This window comes from Lepidochelys kempii, chromosome 7 (assembly GCF_965140285.1).
Source record: "Lepidochelys kempii isolate rLepKem1 chromosome 7, rLepKem1.hap1, whole genome shotgun sequence".
Classification (NCBI taxonomy): domain Eukaryota; kingdom Metazoa; phylum Chordata; order Testudines; family Cheloniidae; genus Lepidochelys; species Lepidochelys kempii.
The window spans coordinates 32068988-32087613 of record NC_136386.1 but is presented as its reverse complement, the minus strand read 5'-3'; the positions used below and the strand labels follow the sequence as shown (position 1 = coordinate 32087613).

Genomic DNA, 18626 nt, shown 5'->3' with positions numbered 1-18626 from the left:
CTGGAACAAGAGTGTGTCTTCACCAAGACATGCCTTAATCAAGTGCCATGTGTAGAGGAGACCTACTAAAAATGTTGGTGCCTGTCACAGCTCTTGAGTCTTTTGACACAGTCCCATGTGACATTCTGATAAGCAAACTAGATGAAAGCACTATAAGGTGGGCGCACAACTGATTGAAAGACCATACTCGGAGTAGTTATCAAAGGTTTGCTGTCAAAGTGGGGAGGTCAGACCTATGGGGGCCTAACAGGGGTCAGTTCTGTATTCAAATGCCACATTTATTGTGAATACAGAAAGAATCATAGTAAGCAGTTAGTTATAGCTATAACATTCCATTCAGTTTCATATTTATTCATACATTCATTCATACACACACAGGTTCTGCAAGGTTGTTATCATTGTTACCAGCCTTAGAGTTACTCATGCCGAGCCACTGGCCAGGTGGCTTGGACACAAGGAGGGAGAAGGGCCTTGTCAGATGCCCATCTGACGCTCCTGGAAGATGGTTTGCAGAATCAGACCCCAAAGTGCTCAGTTTCTAGAGTCCATTTTTATAGGAATTTATTCCTATGCCAGTCATTGGGAATTGCTTCATCATGCTGTTGCTGAATCTATCAGCAGATAGAAAAGGAGTACTTGTGGCACCTTAGAGACTAACCAATTTATTTGAGCATGAGCTTTCGTGAGCTACAGCTCACTTCATCAGATGTTTACCGTGGAAACTGCAGCAGACTTTATATACACACAGAAATCATGAAACAATACCTCCTCCCACCCCACTGTCCTGCTGGTAATAGCTTATCTAAAGTGATCAACAGGTGGGCCATTTCCAGCACAAATCCAGGTTTTCTCACCCTCCACCCCCCCACACAAATTCACTCTCCTGCTGGTGCTAGCCCATCCAAAGTGACAACTCTTTACATAATCAAGTCGGGCTATTTCCTGCATAGATCAAGGTTTTCTCACATCCCCCCCACCCCCATACACACACAAACTCACTCTCCTGCTGGTAATAGCTCATCTAAACTGACCATTCTCCAGGTTTAAATCCAAGTTAAACCAGAACATCTGGGGGGGGGGGGTAGACTTCCTGAGGAAACTTCAATCCATCGGTGATCTTCCTGATAACACCATCCTGGCTACTATGGATGTAGAAGCCCTCTACACCAACATTCCACACAAAGATGGACTACAAGCCGTCAAGAACACTATCCCCGATAATGTCACGGCTAACCTGGTGGCTGAACTTTGTGACTTTGTCCTTACCCATAACTATTTCACATTTGGGGACAATGTATACCTTCAGATCAGCGGCACTGCTATGGGTACCCGCATGGCCCCACAGTATGCCAACATTTTTATGGCTGATTTAGAATCTCTAAGGTGCCACAAGTACTCCTTTTCTTTTTGCGAATACAGACTAACACGGCTGTTCCTCTGAAACCTATCAGCAGATGGCACATTCCTGACAGCTCTGTGTTGTTCTTTGGTTCTCCCATCCTTGAGGCTGTTGGGTGGATTCCAGTCTGCCCTCTGGGGGGTCCTCTGATTGTTGCCACTTGATGCCTTCTTTGGCCGCTGGACACTGGATTCTTAGGCTGGCACCTCCCTGATCATTCAATTATTATCCCCACCAAGCATCCATTCACATACATCCTCTATCCCTATTTTAATCACAATTGTTACCAAAGCGAGATAAATACAACAAAAGAGCAGGGGAGTCTGTGTGCTGTTTCTGTTACAAAGTATTGCTTTGAGAACAGACTCTGTCTTAGGATGTACTAACACAATTAGCAGCTTGCAAGTTTCACACAGAGAGGGAGAGAAACCATACCAAAAACCAAGAGACCTCTTAATTAGTAATACCCTGGAATTTACACTATGGGGAATCAAACTCATTTGTGATTTTAATACAGAACTTCTTTAATATTATCCAACAGTAGTACTGCTGAAAAGGAGTTGGGAGGTTATAGTAGATCACAACCTGAGTCATCAAGCTGGTGCAGTTACAGAAAAAGGCTAATATTTTTCTGGGGTGTATTAACAGGGAGTGTTGTATGTCAGATCGGAGGTAACTGTCCCTCACTGCTCAGCCAGAGAACTGTGCCGAATTCTGGGTGCCACACTTTAGGAAAAATGTGGACAAATGGGAAGGAATGCAGAGGGGAGCAATGAAAGGTTAAAAAAAAATAAACTGGTTGTGTTTCTTAAGAAAAGAAGACTGAGGGACTTTGATAAGTCTTCAGATATGTTAAGGGCTGTTATAAAGAGGACTGTGATAATTTGTTCTCCCTATCTACTGAAGGTAGGACAAGAAGTAGTGGGCTTAGCCTACATCTTCGATACTGGGGATTGTCTACACTGCACTTTTGCCAGTAAAACTTTTGTTGGTAGAGGGTCTGAAAAAAAAAACCACAGCACTGACCAACAAAAGTTTTACTGACAAAAAGCGCCGGTGTGGACAGTGCTTTGTTGGCGGGAGACGCTCTCCCACCCACAAAGATACCATCTCTCAAGGGGGGTGGCTTTATTTTGTCAGCAGGAGAAACAAAGAACAGCTACACTGCTGTAGCAGCACAACTGTGCTGCTGTATGGTGTGCAGTGTAGCCATAGCATTAGGTTAGACAATAGGAGAAACTTTCCAACTGTAAGGGTAGTTAAGTTCTGAAAGAGACTTCCAAGGGTGATTGTGGAATCCCCATCGTTGGAGAGTTTTAAGAACAGGTTAGACAAACACCTGAAAGGGATGGACCTTGAGAATGGAATGGAAGTTCGACACCATGTACAGTCAAGCATGAGGATTTATTACACACAGTGCTGTCGGAGTGTCACTTTGCTTATTAGGCTCAGTAAGACACTGCTAAACAATTGATTACAATAGATTATATAGGGTGCCAATGGGTGGAGAGAAGCGACAGAGTGCGAGTTTCCAAGCCGCTAGATAGGTTCTAGCAGTAGTCTAAAAGATTACATAATGGCTCTGCGCATAGCTCAGGTTAACATGTTTGCTAATACACAGTTGTTATCCCTCAAATTCTCTTCTTGCAATGTATAAGTTAAATCCTGATTTCAGGTCCATAGAAATGACGGTGGCTCTTTCCAGACAGGTTGGCCCACAGGTACATTGCTGGAGGGTTTAAAGCAAAAAGAAAAGTAAACAGTACACAGCAATGACAATTGTGTATGGTTTACCCCTGCATTTCTGCGAACTGGGGTTGGCATCTGTGAGGGAGGATGCCATAACTCATGCTATCATATTAGGCCTCTCTGAACCCTGGTTGGCATTAGGGGAGTATGTACCGTTATCTTTTCCTGAACCAGGGAGTAGACTTCAAGTCTCCTCTCAGTGAATTATGTGCCTATGATTCCTGATAAGCCTCCCAATTACTGCTCTCTACCTGGAGTTATGCTGTCTCCGTTTCAACTATACATAAAATAAGCAAAACAAGGCTGTCTCCTGCTCATCCCATCTTTCTTTAGCCATGTATTGTCCATTGTTAACTAGGCCTCAGACCAAGCCGAGGAATTAGGGCCTATGTGAAAGGTCATTAACAGAGACTATGGTCAAGATCTTACCTACATATTATTGGGATTTTGGCCCTTCACCTAGGTTTACTTTGTCCTGCCTCAGTACAGGAGATGGGATTTGATGAACTCTCAAGGTCCTTTCCAATTCCAGTCCTATGGTTCTATGATGTTCAAAGTGCTGAAATCCCTGCATAAACCCCCCAAACACTTGATTCCTTTCAGTCACACTCCAGCAGTGAATGCAGCAGTTTGAGCTGGAAAAAGATCCCACCTCTTCTTAATACCCTGCACCATGTTTTATGATTCACTAACAACAAGCTGAGTTGTATCATTTTCTTCCTTGAGGGAAGAGCCTTTGTTTTGACCAGAACATACCCCACATAAACTACCAAAGAGAAGAGGGAACAAATGTATAGTATTAATTCATGTGCTAATAATTTTGTGCTTTCTGTATATCATTCTCTATAGCAATGGATCTGCTCCTGTCTTGTCTAGTTCCTCTCCTCTTGAACTGAAGGGTAGCTGCTGAAAAATGGCTCATCCAGGAGTCACACACCTACAACTGAGAGAGGCTGCTTAGATTGGGCTGAAAGATGGTAGTAGTTTAATGACAGACAGCAGTGCTACAAAAACATGAAATGATATCTCCGAAACTGCAGCAGGCAAACTAATGGTGCCAAGCTACCTCTCTGTGCACTTCATCTTCCCCACCTCTGAAAGCTCGTTTGGAGTTGCACTTAAAGAATTTCCAGCACCAACCTGCTACAGTAAATGGTGTTGCTCACTCAGCAACAGGATGCTCTTCCTGCGTATGGTGTGAGAGGGTGCCCTCTGCTGGGTGAAACCCAAAACTGAGGCCCTATTCACTTCTAACTAGGGCAGTCAAGTGATTAAAAAAATTAATCGCGATTAATTGCTCCGTTAAACAATAATATAATACCAACTTTTTAAATATTTTCTACATTTTCAAATATATTGATGTCAATTACAACACAGAATACAAAGTGTACAGTCATCACTTTATATTATTTTTATCTCAAATATTTGCACTGTACAAAATAAGACATTGTATTTTTTCAGTTCACCTAATACAAGTACTGTAGTGCAATCTCTTTATCATGAAAGTTGAATTTACAAATGTAGAATTATGTACAAAAAATAACTGCATTCAAAAATAAAACAATGTAAAACTTTAGAGCCTACAAGTCCACCCAGTCCTACTTCAGCCAAATCGCTCAGGCAAAACAAGTTTGGTTACAATCTGCTGCTTGCTTCTTGTTTACAATGTCACCTGAAAGTGAGAACAGGCATTTGCATGGCACTGTTGTAGCTGGCGTCACAAGATAGTTACATGCCATATGTGCTAAAGATTCATCTGTCCCTTCATGCTTCAATCATCATTCCAGAGGACATGCATCCATGCCAATGATGGGTTCCACTCGATAACGATCCAAAGTAGAGCAGACCGATGCATGTTCATTTTCATCATCTGAGTCAGATGCCACCAGCAGAAGGTTGATTTTCTTTTTTGGTGGTTTGGGTTCTGTAGTTCCCTTATTGGAGCGTTGCTCTTTTAAGACTTCTGAAAGCATGCTCCACACCTCGTCCCTCTCAGATTTTGGACGGCACTGCAGATTCTTAAACCTTATGTCGAGTGCTGTAGCTATCTTTAGAAATGTCACATTGGTACCTTCTTTGTGTTTTGTGAAATCTGCTGTGAAAATGTTCTTAGAACAAACAACATGTGCTGTGGGTCATCATCCAAGACTGCTATAACATGAAATAAATGGCGGAATGAGGGTAACGGAGCAGGGGACATACAATTCTCCCCCAAGGAGCTCAGTCACAAATTTAATTAATTCATTATTTTTTTAACAAGCCTCATCTGCATGGAAGCATCTCCTCTGGAATGGTGGCTGAAGCATAAAGGGGCATACGAATGTTTAGCATATCTGGCATGTAAATACCTTGCAACGCTGGCTACAAAAGTGCCATGCAAACGAAAGCCTGTTCTCACTTTCAGGTGACATTATAAATAAGAAGCAGGCAGCAGTATTTCCCGTAAATGTAAACAAACTTATTTGTCTTAGTGATTGGTTGAACAAGAAGTAGGACTGAGTGGACTTGTAGTCTCTAAAGTTTTACATTGTTTTGGTTTTGAGTGCCGCTATGTAACAAAAAAAATCTACAATTGTCAGTTACACTTTCACATTAAAGAGATTGTACTACAGTACTTGTATGAGGTGAATTGAAAAACTACTATTTATCATTTTTTACAGTGCAAATGTTTGTAATAAAAATAATATAAAGTGAGCACTGTACACTTTGTATTCTGTGTTGTAACAGAAATCAATGTATTTGAAAATGTAGAAAAACATCCAAAATATTTAATAAATTTCAATTGGTATGATATTGTTTAACAGTGCGATTAATCGTGATTAATTTTTTTAATAGCAGTTAATTTTTTTGTGTTAATCACATGAGTTAACTGCGATTATTCGACAGCCTTACTTCTAACCTCAGTATGTCTTCCAAGTTCTCAGGCCCGTGTCAGCTTGAGCCTGGATCTTTTTCCACTTGATTCAGTTACAAGTGTTTGCTAACACTGCTGTTTAAACGAATAAAATACATGCCCGAGGGCACTGCTTCTCTGTGCTAGGTGTGGATCACTATGTCCAGTACACTCTTTAAAACAGTCAGCTCCTTTAGTTAATGTAGAAAAGTTATCTACATGACAGTAAAACCTACAGGTCCAAATAGATCCAGGCCCTGTTGTGCTAGGTGCATCACTTGGACAAAAGTGAGTCTGCCCCAGAGAGCTTATATGTTAAATCAATAATGAATGAGAGGGGAAGGGACTTGCCCAAGAGCACACAGTGGATCAGTGCCAGAGCTGGCAATAGAATCTAGAGGCTTGTTGTCTACACCACGCAGCTTTTAGCAACAAGGCTGGGTCAACACAGCCTTGTCGCTAAAAGGCAGCGTATGTAAAGGCTCTTTTTCAGTACTTTATTGGCACTTTTGCTGACAAGCTACTTCCAGCCCCGTGAGTGGCGTTAGCTTTGTCGGCGGGAGAGCACTCCTGCCGACAAAGCTGCGTTCACACTGCCACTTGCGTTGCCAAAACTTTTGTCTTTCGCGGGGGTGCTTTTTTAAGTAACCGTGAAAGACAAAAGTTTTGTCGACAACTTTGCAGTGTAGGCAAGCCCTCAATCTCTTGATTCCCAGTATGCTGTCTTATTCTCTAGACCACCCATCCTTCCCTGTTCTTGCTCTTGTGGAGGCTTGCACTATGCCTCAATTTTCCCCATCTGTAGAATGGGAAGAAATGCAAAGCACAGTCTACACTGGTAAAGTACAGCAAAATACCGTTTCCCTAGAAGTCTCTGTGCAGTTTAATTTGGAGACTGTACACTCCACTGCTTGTCCCCATCTTGTTTTGGCATTGCCGTTAGTTGCTGACAAGGTGGCTGCATTTCCAGAATGAGTGATCCCTGAGAAAGCAATGTAATCTTTAAAGTCGTATGGGTTCGTTTGGGATGGAAAGCACTGGAAAACTATCACACTGAACTTTTAATTCGCACACACACACACACACACTTGACCCCCTGTCCAGTATCTGCTCACCCCAGAGGAGAAGTATGAAGCTACGTTTAACCTTCCTCAACTATTTCATCAAGTTCCACCTCCCCCATGCCAAGGAGAGTGCCTAGTAGCCTGTTTGCCAGGTGCTGGGCTGAGGGGCCAGGAAGGAGGAGTGGAGAATCTGTGGAGATTAGGACCACAGAGTCCTTCTCCTGGTTGTCAGCAATGAGCAGAACTGAGAGCAGGCCCCGAGTCAGGGGCAGGCACTTGGGGTTGGCTCCGCTTCAAGAGAGATGGAAAGAATTTTAGGGGGGGTGTTAAGGAAACCCGTATATCCTGTGCATCCTGGGGGAGCCAGGCAGGTTATGCACGCAGGTTACCCTAGCTGGCTTCTCTCTGCAGCGTTAAGCCAAAAACACAGAGAAGGAAGGGAGGGAGGGGCAGGCTTGGGTGGATCAGTGGCGTCGGACGGGCTCTGTGGGCTGGGAGCAGAGAGGTAGGCGCTGGGGAGCCAGGAGCAGGGAGTAGAGGTGGCAGCTGGGTGCTCAGAAATGCGGGTTAGGGAACCAGGATCCGGGATGGCAGGGGGCTCAGCGTTCGTGAGTGTCTCGGCGCAGAGATCTAAGGGGACGGGAAGCTCAGGCGTGGCCACAGCCGGCGAGGGGGCTGTGTCCATTTCCCCTCGTCCCCTGCTCCGTTTTCTCTGCCGTAGTGTTTTGAGAGCTACGTACGTACTCGTTAGCAAAGAGGCCCCTGTAGGGTCGGTTCACCGCTGCCCACCGGGCGGTATTCCCCGTCCCCGGGCTCCCCCTGCCCCCGGAGAGCGAGTTCTGGCCGCCGGCCTGCCGGGAGGCTCTCGCAATGCGGAGAAGGAACTGCGGGGAGGCGGGGGAGAGCGTGTCTGGCGCCGCGCTGGTGCAGCCAAACAAACTCTCAGCTGCCCCCGCCGCCCTTCCTCCGCCAAAGCGACCCTTGCCAAGCGCGCGGTGGGGTGGCCCTGGGAGAGGGGGGGCGGCGGCGGGGCGGCGCTGGCCGCACCAAAATGTCCCTTCTTTCCTCTTCTCCTTCCGCCAGGCTCTTGTATTTGCAAGACGCGGTTTGTGTGCGGGCAGGGGCACGAGGGAGGAGCCTGCAAGGGAGGAGTCGCGCAGGGGGGGGGACTCACGATCTCCCTGGGTAGGAGCGCCTTGGCTGGCTGAGCGTAAAGGGATCAGGACCTTGGCGGCGGTTCCCGAGAGGTAGGCTGCTTTCCTTCACCGGCGACCTGCCGCTTGCATGAGTTGCCTTCGCTGGGTGTGCGGCGCCCGACGGGCTTTACAAACCGCTGGACTGCGGGCGTGAAGGGCTGGGCGGGGGTTTCCTTTTAGCCGAGTTTCAGAGCAGCTGCCGTGTGTCTGTTTCCGCAAAAGGAACAGGAGGACTTGGGGCACCTTAGAGGCGAACATATTTATCTGAGCATCAGCTTTTTTCCCGAAAGCTTGCGCTCTGATAAATGTGTTCGTCTCTAAGGTGCCCCAAGTCCTCCTGTTCCTTTGAGCCATTTTCAGTTTTAGCAGACACGGCCTCTTACACAATCCTAGTGCCTGTTTTGCAGCTTTCCCAGCACGGGGGGGTTTACAGAGCAAAATCCTTTCGTTTTATTTTTCTCTCCCTCTTAATATTTCCTTCTTTAACCCGTAAGGAGGGGGACCGGGACTTGTACTCTCCCCTAATTATTGATTTGATTGCCAAAAATTGGGGCATGCTGCCAAGCTATTGACCCTGCTCTTAATTGACAGTAAAATCTTCCATGGTTTGGGGAGAGAGATCTGAATTTTTGCTGGAAGTCCAAAGTTTCTCTGCTAGTCTTTACCCTGCTTCTTATTGTGAGAGTTGAGATTTTCACTAGTCCCAAAAGGCCTGCCCCGGGCCCCATCAGGGCAAAGTTAAGAAAGGGATGGGAGGAAATTGGTACTTACATGGAGCTTTCTATTTTACAATTAACTTATTCATGCTGACAGCACCTGTGTGAGGTAGGTGCATTTATTTCCTTGCTTGTAAAGTGGGATGAAGGAGGTAGAGAGGATAAGGCCTACATCCCCATAGGTATTTTGGTGCTTAACTCCCACTGATTTGAGGGTCTGGATATATGGTCCCCATAGGTATTTTAGGTGCTTAACTCCCACTGATTTGAGGGTCTGGATGTATGTGATTTGCCCAAGGCTAGGCAGAGAGACTGTAACAGAGTCAGTAATGCACAGTCTGGCCTGTCCTCTAATTACTAGACCATCTCTCTTTAGAGGCTGTCTCATTCAGAGACTGATCCCAATAGAGAGACATGGAGCTTTCATCCACTTCTTTGTTCCAGGATGTTGTTCTTAAATCCAGTCCCATCTGTACATAATTGCAGCTGTGCAATATATGTTCCTTGCAGCAGGATGTGCTTTGAGACCGTAATGTGGCTCCGAATGGGCTTGGTGTTTGGCAGCAATGCGCCTGGCTGAACTAGTCAAATGAGCCTAAAGGAGTTGGGTGCTGAAATCAATGGGATTTGGGAACCTAATTCCCCTTGGCTCCTTTGAAAAACCCCAGAAGATGTTCTCTTCTCCAAACTGAAGACACTGTCTCTTCCATTCTTCTAGCTTTGTGTGCCAAAGTTAGTTGCCAATAATCTGCTCCAGGCCTTTGGAATGTTTTGGTGTCAGTCAGATAAGAAATGTAAAAGGAAAGAATTCTTGAGCAGTACTGTTGTCTGGGCTGCATGGTGGTGAGACAGGCTTAGCTAATGGTGCTGCATCCCTCTTTCAGTCTGAATTGGTGAAGTCTCAGCCAAACCCTCCAGTATTATGGCAGGAGCAGGACTGATGAGGCCTTTGCCTTGCAGGCACTGAAAATGGCCAGTCATCTCTTTTATGGTGCTTATGTCCTGATTCAATCACCAGTTAGCATAGCATAGCTGAATATCAAGCAGGACATTTTATATTCCGCCCTGCTGTGGGTTTGTTTTGTGTCTGTTCCAAGTCTCCCCACAGTCGCTGACTGAAGACCCACCATCAGCCAGTGTTACCAGGGTCTGGATGGTGACTCCATCATTTCTGTATTTGCTGTTGAGCAGTTCAAGAGGCTCCCGCCTCTCAAGGCCCAAGTGTGAATCCTGCATTCTTCTCTATGTTGGTGTTTCTAATAAGCCACCAGGGTGGTATCAGAGTACCAATGAAAACAGTTGACATTTGAACCCAACTACATTAAATATTAAAAGGATTGAGACCCTATGAGCTGGAGTGTTCTTGCCATAAAGAGGAAGGATGAGAGGACAGATTGTCTTGTAGATAGGTGTCAGGAGATATGGGTTCAATTCCCAGATCAGCCACAGATTCCCTGAATGATCCCGGGGAAATCACTTTACAGCTAAAGAAAAATTAAATGGGGATAGTTTTGCCCTTTATCTGTCTTGCTTATTTAGATTGTAAGCTCTCTTAGGAAGGGACTGCCTCTTGCTGTGTGTCTGGACAGTGCCCGGCACCATGGGGCTCCAATCTTAGTTGATGTTACAAATAATAACTCTAAAGGATAGAGCATGTAAATTGTAAATGTTTTTAGGCTGTTTTATGAATTCTCAGGAGGATCTGGGGTTGTTCTGCTCAACTTGTTTGACTCAGCTGGAGGCTCTCAAGGTTCATTTGTTTAACAAAGTTCTCTTGTACTGGGGAAGTGGGTTCAGTCATTAGTCCCCACACCTTCCTAGCTCTTGGGGACTTCCAGCTTGGGTTAAAAATTCACCTTTTCAATACTAAATCTGAGGGCTCATTACATTAGCAAAATTACTGCTCACCCCCAAAAGGAAAGGAGTAATTTTGGGAGTGCCTAGATGAAATAAATGAGTGATGATAAATCAGCAGATAAGAAATATTTAGTAGCTGTGGCAATTAAAAAAAGATTAAATCTTACTGATAATCTGTCTGATGTTAATATATAAAGCCCTTAATAACCTAGATCCAATGTAAATGAGTGAATGCCTCTTTCTGTTTAACGTATGTTGTCTAAATTTCTTTCTAGTCTATTTAGTGTAAGGGGCAGGGAATACCTCTTGCTATGTGTTTATATGGTTGGGGCATTGGGGCACTATTGTAATAAAAATACAACAGTAGAAAGCAACAATCAACCCCCACCATAAAATTAATATAAGCCAAGTAGTCTTCTTTCTAACTATCAGCTGAATGTAAATGCTTTCCAAGGCACCAGAGGGGAGATTGGTGCTCTGATTTTTGGAGTCACTTCCAATCAAACATACTTTGTGTGAATAAATCTCACCTGGGCTTGGAGGAGTTCAGTTCAGCTGAGAACATATTTAGGTGCATCTATGTCCATTGATTGGTTCCTCCTGATAAACACTTGCAAATTTTGATCCTGAGTTATGCCAACCTCCCCCGGGGCAAGGTGTGTCAGTCTATTTCAGAGAGCAGAGATGTTCTTGTGGAGACTCATGAGTTATCCCTCTTCCTTCAGGCATGGTATTACTTGAAGGACCTGTTCTAAGATTAATGCAAATGCTTCAGAAGTCTATGGGGGGAGGTGGTATGGTTTGTGTGGAATCAGGACACCTGGGATCAATTCCCACCTCTGCCTCTGTTGTAATTTATTTGTATTGTGGTAGCTTCTAAGAGCTCCAGTTGTGAACCAGGACTCCACTGTGCTAGGTACTGTGCAAACACGGAACAAAAAGATGGTCCCTGCCCCTGGGAGCTTGCGATCTAACTATAAGATAAGAAACAACAGCTGGATACAGACAGATGCAGGAAACAAGGAAACAGTAATACACTTGGTCAGCAAGATAGGCAGTGGTCCGAGCACATCACCTGCTTTGTGTTGTCAAGTTATCTGACTTGATGTGTCACCCTTTCCCTCTCTGTGCCTGTTTTCCTTATTTCAACTGTGTAGTCTGCAGCAGGGACAGTTTTTTACTACAAGTGTCTAACACAGTAGGGCCCAGATGTCAGTTGGAACCCTAGGTGCTACCATAATACAAACAGCGTATAATTGGAGAGGCCCCTCTGTGCAGCTGTTTAACTGCATTAAGAGGAATAGTGTGGTTTAAAAATGGCTGACAGCAGCTGGGTCCATAATGTGACTTTTATACCTTATGTTAAGGAAGAAGGTTTGAACACTGTAACAGAGCTAGTCTAGATCATGGCTCTGCTGAACGTGGCTTAGCTGTAATGTGGTCAGGCCTAACAAGAACATAGAATTGAGTTAATACTTCTTCCCAGGCAGTTCCTCAATGCACAACATGACGTCAAGAATAGAAGTGCTTGCAGAATCCTGCCTCCTTATTGTTTAGGTTGCACCAGTGCCTAGAGACTTCAACTAATGTCAGGGCCCCATTGAGCTGGGTGTAGGGTTGCCAACCCTCCAGGATTGTCCTGGATTCTCCAAGAACTAGAGATTAATCTTTAGAGTTTGTCATGTGATAAAACCTCCAGGAATACATCCAACCAAAATTGGCAACCCTAGCTGGGTGCTCTAAATATACATACTGAGAGACAGTCCCTGCCCCAAAAAGCGTACCAGTCTAAACCAGGGATCGGCAACCGTTGGCACGTGGCCCGCCAGGGAAAGCTGCTGGCAGGCAGGGATGGTTTCTTTACCTGCAGCGTCTGCTGGTTCGGCCGATCGGAGCTCCCACTGGCCACAGTTCGCCGTCCCAGACCAATGGGGGCTGTGGGAAGTGGCGTGGGCCAAGGGATGTGCTGGCCGCCCTTCCCACAGCCCCCTTTGGCCTGGGATGGCGAATCATGGCCAGTGGGAGCCGTGATCGGCCGAACCTGCAGGTAAACAAATGGTCCCAGCCCACCAGCGGCTTTCCCTGGCGGGCCATGTGCCAAAGGCCACCGATCCCTGGTCTAAACAGATGACAGCTAGGAGAAAGGAAGTGGCTAATTGTGTGATAGAAATACACCGCAGCCTGGAAGTGTTGGGTTCTGGAGAGACTTCCAAGAGTTCAGATCCATGCTCTTGGACTGAGTCCACAGGAGGTTGCCAGCTGTGTGGTTGTGGTTCCTGTTTGTTCCCTCCTTTTTCCTTGAATCTTCTAGATTCACATTCTTTTCACAACCAGTAACCAGAAAAGGAGCGAGTTGTGGGTGTGGGAATTGCTGTTTATTTGGGTGGCTGGTGAATGCTGCAGGTCTGGTATTTTATCATGTAATTAGTTCTGCAGCTGCAGGACTTGGTGGTGTTGGGCAGCATAACAGTCAATTATTTTATCCCCGGGGGGGCAGGTTTCTTGCAGGCTAGTTCTATGAAAAACTCTGTCACATTAATTGGAATCATATGGATGGGTTATTCTGTATGTGAACAAATTCTAAAGTACCCAAAGAACGTTCAGCCACTCCAGAGTGCTATATTCCTCTTCCATCTTTAAAGATCTTCCCAGGGTAAAGCTTTTTGTCTGCTACAATCTTTTTGTCTCTTCTTGGGGAAACTTTGGAAATTGCACTGCATTTGTTACCATGCTGAAATAAAAAAACAAATGTGATAATAAATCAACTCATGAAATTCTGCCAATGCAATGGGCAGGCTCCAGTGGTTTGTATAATCCAACGGTTATTACCTCATTTTACATTGTGTTCTAAATCCTGCTGGCCAGCCATTCAGTTGTTGGGTCTGTTCAGAACATTATTCCACAGGGTCTTGAGGCTCTCAAACTCCCATTGAAAGCCTCTGCTCCCTCTGCTCCGCCCCCGCAAAGTAAGGCTGGCATTTTCAAAGGCACATGGTCAATTTAAAAATCACTCTCCTCTTTGGAGTCCATCAACCTACAATTTCCTGAGATGCATGGAAGCATCCCAGAATACACAGCATCCGCTGCACAATACACAGCATCAACTTCCCACAAGGTAGTGTGCCTGAAAGTAGTATAAAGAAAAGGAGTACTTGTGGCACCTTAGAGACTAACCAATTTATTTGAACATGAGCTTTCGTGAGCTACAGCTCACTTCATCGGATGCATGCCGTGGAAACTGCAGCAGACTTTATTTATACACAGAGAATATGAAACAATACCTCCTCCCAGCCCACTGTCCTGCTGGTAATAGCTTATCTAAAGTGATCATCAGGTTGGGCCATTTCCAGTACAAATCCAGGTTTTCTCACCCTCCACCCCCCCACACAAATTCACTCTCCTGCTGGTGATAGCCCATCCAAAGTGACAACTCTTTACACAATGTGCATGATAATCAAGTTGGGCCATTTCCTGCACAAATCCAGGTTCTCTCACCCCCCTCCCAAAAACCACACACACAAACTCACTCTCCTGCTGGTAATAGCTCATCCAAACTGACCACTCTCCAAGTTTAAATCCAAGTTAAACCAGAACATCTGGGGGGGGGGGGTAGGAAAAAACAAGGGGAAATAGGCTACCTTGCATAATGACTTAGCCACTCCCAGTCTCTATTTAAGCCTAAACACTCTCACAAATCTTGGGAGACAGGCCAGTCCTTGCCTACAGACAGCCCCGCAACCTGAAGCAAATACTCACCAACAACCACATACCACACAACAGAACCACTAACCCAGGAACTTATCCTTGCAACAAAGCCCGTTGCCAATTGTGCCCACATATCTATTCAGGGGACACCATCACAGGGCCTAATAACATCAGCCACACTATCAGAGGCTCGTTCACCTGCACATCCGCCAATGTGATATATGCCATCATGTGCCAGCAATGCCCCTCTGCCATTTACATTGGTCAAACTGGACAGTCTCTACGTAAAAGAATAAATGGACACAAATCAGATGTCAAGAATTATAACATTCATAAACTAGTCGGAGAACACTTCAATCTCTCTGGTCACGCAATCACAGACATGAAGGTCGCTATCTTAAAACAAAAAAACTTCAAATCCAGACTCCAGCGAGAAACTGCTGAATTGGAATTCATTTGCAAATTGGATACTATTAATTTAGGCTTAAATAGAGACTGGGAGTGGCTAGGTCATTATGCAAGGTAGCCTATTTCCCCTTGTTTTTTCCTACCCCCCCCCCCCAGATGTTCTAGTTTAACTTGGATTTAAACTTGGAGAGTGGTCAGTTTGGATGAGCTATTACCAGCAGGAGAGTGAGTTTGTGTGTGTGGTTTTTGGGAGGGGGGTGAGAGAACCTGGATTTGTGCAGGAAATGGCCCAACTTGATTATCATGCACATTGTGTAAAGAGTTGTCACTTTGGATGGGCTATCACCAGCAGGAGAGTGAATTTGTGTGGGGGGGTGGAGGGTGAGAAAACCTGGATTTGTACTGGAAATGGCCCAACCTGATGATCACTTTAGATAAGCTATTACCAGCAGGACAGTGGGCTGGGAGGAGGTATTGTTTCATATTCTCTGTGTGTATATAAAGTCTGCTGCAGTTTCCACGGTATGCATCCGATGAAGTGAGCTGTAGCTCACGAAAGCTCATGCTCAAATAAATTGGTTAGTCTCTAAGGTGCCACAAGTACTCCTTTTCTTTTTGCGAATACAGACTAACACGGCTGTTACTCTGAAACCTGAAAGTAGTATGGAGGACACTGGGATGTCTACTGTGACAAAGCTCTGTCCTTATCTCAGTGGGTCCCACACTTCCTGGTGGATTTCACTAGAGACTCACTCAGAGACTCACTGTGACCCTCCACATAGCCATTCTCTCTCTAGAGGCAAGGGGAGGGCCGGTGCAACCACTAGGCGAACTAGGTGGTCGCCTAGGGCACCAAGTGGTTGGGGGCAGCCAAAAGCGCGCTCCAGGGAGGCGGTGGAGCAGAGGTGAGCTGGGGCAGAGGGGCACAGGGAGGTCCACCTGCAGCAAGTAACGGGGCTGGCGCACAGGGGATCCGCTCCTCACCCCAGCTCACCTCTGCTCTGCCTCCTCCGAGCACGCCGCCCTGCTCTGCTTCTCTGCCTCCTAGGCTTGTGTGCCAAACAGCTGATTGGCGCCGCAAGCCTGGGAGGTGGGAGAAGCAGCGGCAGTGGCATGCTCAGGAAGGAGGCGGAGCAGAGGTGAGCTGGGGTGGGGAGTTGCCGCACGGCTCTCTGAGGGGAGAGGCAGCGCTTCAGGGCAGAGGGGGGTGCAAGGTGGAAGTTTCACCTAGGGCACAAAACATCCTTGCACTGGCCCTGGACAAGAGTCACAGCCTACTGAGCCATTTTCATCATAAGCCAGCAAGGGAGGGGAGGAGAAGCAACCTTCCCTCACCCAGTCTCTGTTGTTTCCTAGTCTCAGTGATTAATCAGGGAGTGGAGTGGGGAAGCCCAGGCCCACCCTCTACTCCAGGCTCCAGCCCAGGGACCCTAATAGTAGCAGCTTTGGTAGCTGACTTTTTGGAAATAGGACATGTACAATTCCCTGGATCACTTCCCTCCAGCAGCCCCCCCCCCCTCAATATCTCCTTCACCGTTACCTCAGGGCCTCCTTTCTTGCACCTGATAAGGATTTATACTGCTTAGATCCTCCAACAGCATGGCTTCCTCCTACAGCTCCTGACATGCACACCTCACTGACTAACTGGGAGGCTTTTAGCTGGTTCTAGCCAGCCCTTGATTGGCTTCAGGTGTCCCAATCAACCTAGCTATCACCACTGCTTTCTAGAAGGATTTCAACTGGCCCCAGGTGTCTTAATTAACCTGGAGCAACTGCCATTTGGTTACCATGGTACCAGGGATTTGTTTAGCCTGGGGCTAACATACCTGTTCCTCACTACTTTACTATAGCCATCTGGCCTTGCCCCGTCACACTACCCATGGTGTAACATAATTTTGCTGATGCAACTTGATGCTGCGTAGACACAGGACACTGGCACAAATGGCCAGATGTGAACAAGCTCTGCCTAAATAGTTTTGTTAGACCATGTCTACATTAGCACTTATGTCGGCAAAACTTGTGTCTCTCAGGAGTGTGAAAAAACACACCCCTGAGCGACATAAGTTTTGTTGGCATAGCGCTGCGCACATGAGTGTTTATGTTGGTGGGAAACACTCTCCCACTGATCCTTGAGCTGGTTTTATTATGTCAACAGGAGAGCTCTCTCCTATTGGCATAGTGCGGCTACACAAGCGATCTTATAGCTTGTAAGGTGTACATATGGCCTTAGTGGAACTATGCAAACCAGTGCATCCGATGAAGTGAGCTGTAGCTCACGAAACCTTATGCTCAAATAAATTTGTTGGTCTCTAAGGTGCCACAAGTACTCCTTTTCTTTTTGCGAATACAGACTAACACGGCTGCTACTCTGAAACCAAACATTTCCTGGTACAGATTGCTAGCATAGATAAGGCCTTACTGTTGTTACAGATAGCATGAGAGAACTGTCTCTGTTTCGGCTGGGTCATTCACACAGCAGGGGAGAGAAAAACACATGTAAAGTTAAGTGTTGTTGGAAGATATCTATGTAGGTGAGAACTACATGCAGCTGAGAGCAGGTCCATCTGGGAAAGTGAGGACTTAGTACAGCTATGTATGCTCAGCAGGTTACACGCTATGCTTTGCTATTAGGTCCCTTGGCTAAAGCCGTGTAAGGGGTTGTGAGGTTCAGTTCTCCACGTATGCTGTTTATTCTTGTCTTCTCTATTTCAGTGGGGCTTGCCTAGTCCAATAGTTGCCAAAGATGGCGGAAGAAATCATCACCCCAGTGTATTGCACAGGCGTCTCAGCTCAGGTCCAGAAGCAGAGGGCTAAGGATCTAGGCCTGGGGCAGCATGAGAATGCAGTGAAGTACTTGGGCCAGGACTTTGAGAAGCTTCGGAATGCATGCTTACAGAGTGGAGCCCTCTTCCGAGATAACACCTTCCCTCCTGCAGCCGCCTCCTTGGGCTTCAAAGAATTGGGTCCAAACTCCTCCAAAACCTATGGAATCAAGTGGAAGAGACCCACGGTGAGGCAAGAATCAATTCCTCCCACGTACCACTTATGGGATGTATTTGTTTGTGTCCTATGTAGAGAATCGCTCCTGAATCTTTTTCTTTGGGCAATCAATGAAACAAGGAAAGTTTTTCGTTTGCCTCCCTAAATTCTGTAATAGTAGAATTTTCAAACCCTTATAGGCAGTGTTGTCTGGTGGTTACAGCCAAAGAACTGGCAACTATTCCGGTTTCTGCCATTGATTTAGCTGATTTAACTGGCAATCCACCCTGATTTCAACGATTAATGAGTGCAACTGCTTAATTAGAACCCAGGGTTTGCCATGTTGTATCAGATCAATGCTACTAGCTTAGTAACCTGGCTCCTGCTGTTTCAAATCAGAGCAATCAGCCGTCTACTTTGGTATGCAGCTTCTTGCTGTACTAAATTGGACCATTCGTAAGATAAGTCTGGAATCCCACTTGTAGCAGAGGCCGATACCTGGTGCTTCAGAGGAATATACTATGTGAATTGTGCAGTTTTTACTGCTGCATGTCTGTCTAGTCTTTAAACCAATGGTTCTCAAAGCCAGTCTGCCGCTTGTTCAGGGAAAGCCCCTGGCGCGCCGGACCAGTTTGTTTACCCGCCGCGTCCGCAGGTTCA

The 18626-nt window shown here is 46.0% G+C and overlaps 1 protein-coding gene and 1 long non-coding RNA gene across 2 annotated transcripts in view; one reads left to right on the top strand and one right to left on the bottom strand.

Moving 5' to 3' along the window:
- Positions 1–276: 276 nt before the first annotated feature.
- Positions 277–8441, bottom strand: LOC140914329 (uncharacterized). Its single transcript, XR_012159828.2, has 3 exons — positions 8280–8441; positions 1445–3128; positions 277–611 (listed from the first exon to the last, which is right to left on the bottom strand). It is a non-coding gene; the product is annotated as an uncharacterized LOC140914329 (long non-coding RNA).
- Positions 7595–18626, top strand: part of CAPN1 (calpain 1) — a 54276-nt gene continuing 43244 nt past the window's right edge. The window contains exons 1-3 of the mRNA XM_073351855.2: positions 7595–7610; positions 8189–8352; positions 17700–17997. Coding sequence (XP_073207956.1) covers positions 17731–17997 — 267 coding nt within the window. The 5' untranslated portion in view covers positions 7595–7610; positions 8189–8352; positions 17700–17730. The remainder of the gene's footprint in view (positions 7611–8188; positions 8353–17699; positions 17998–18626) is intronic.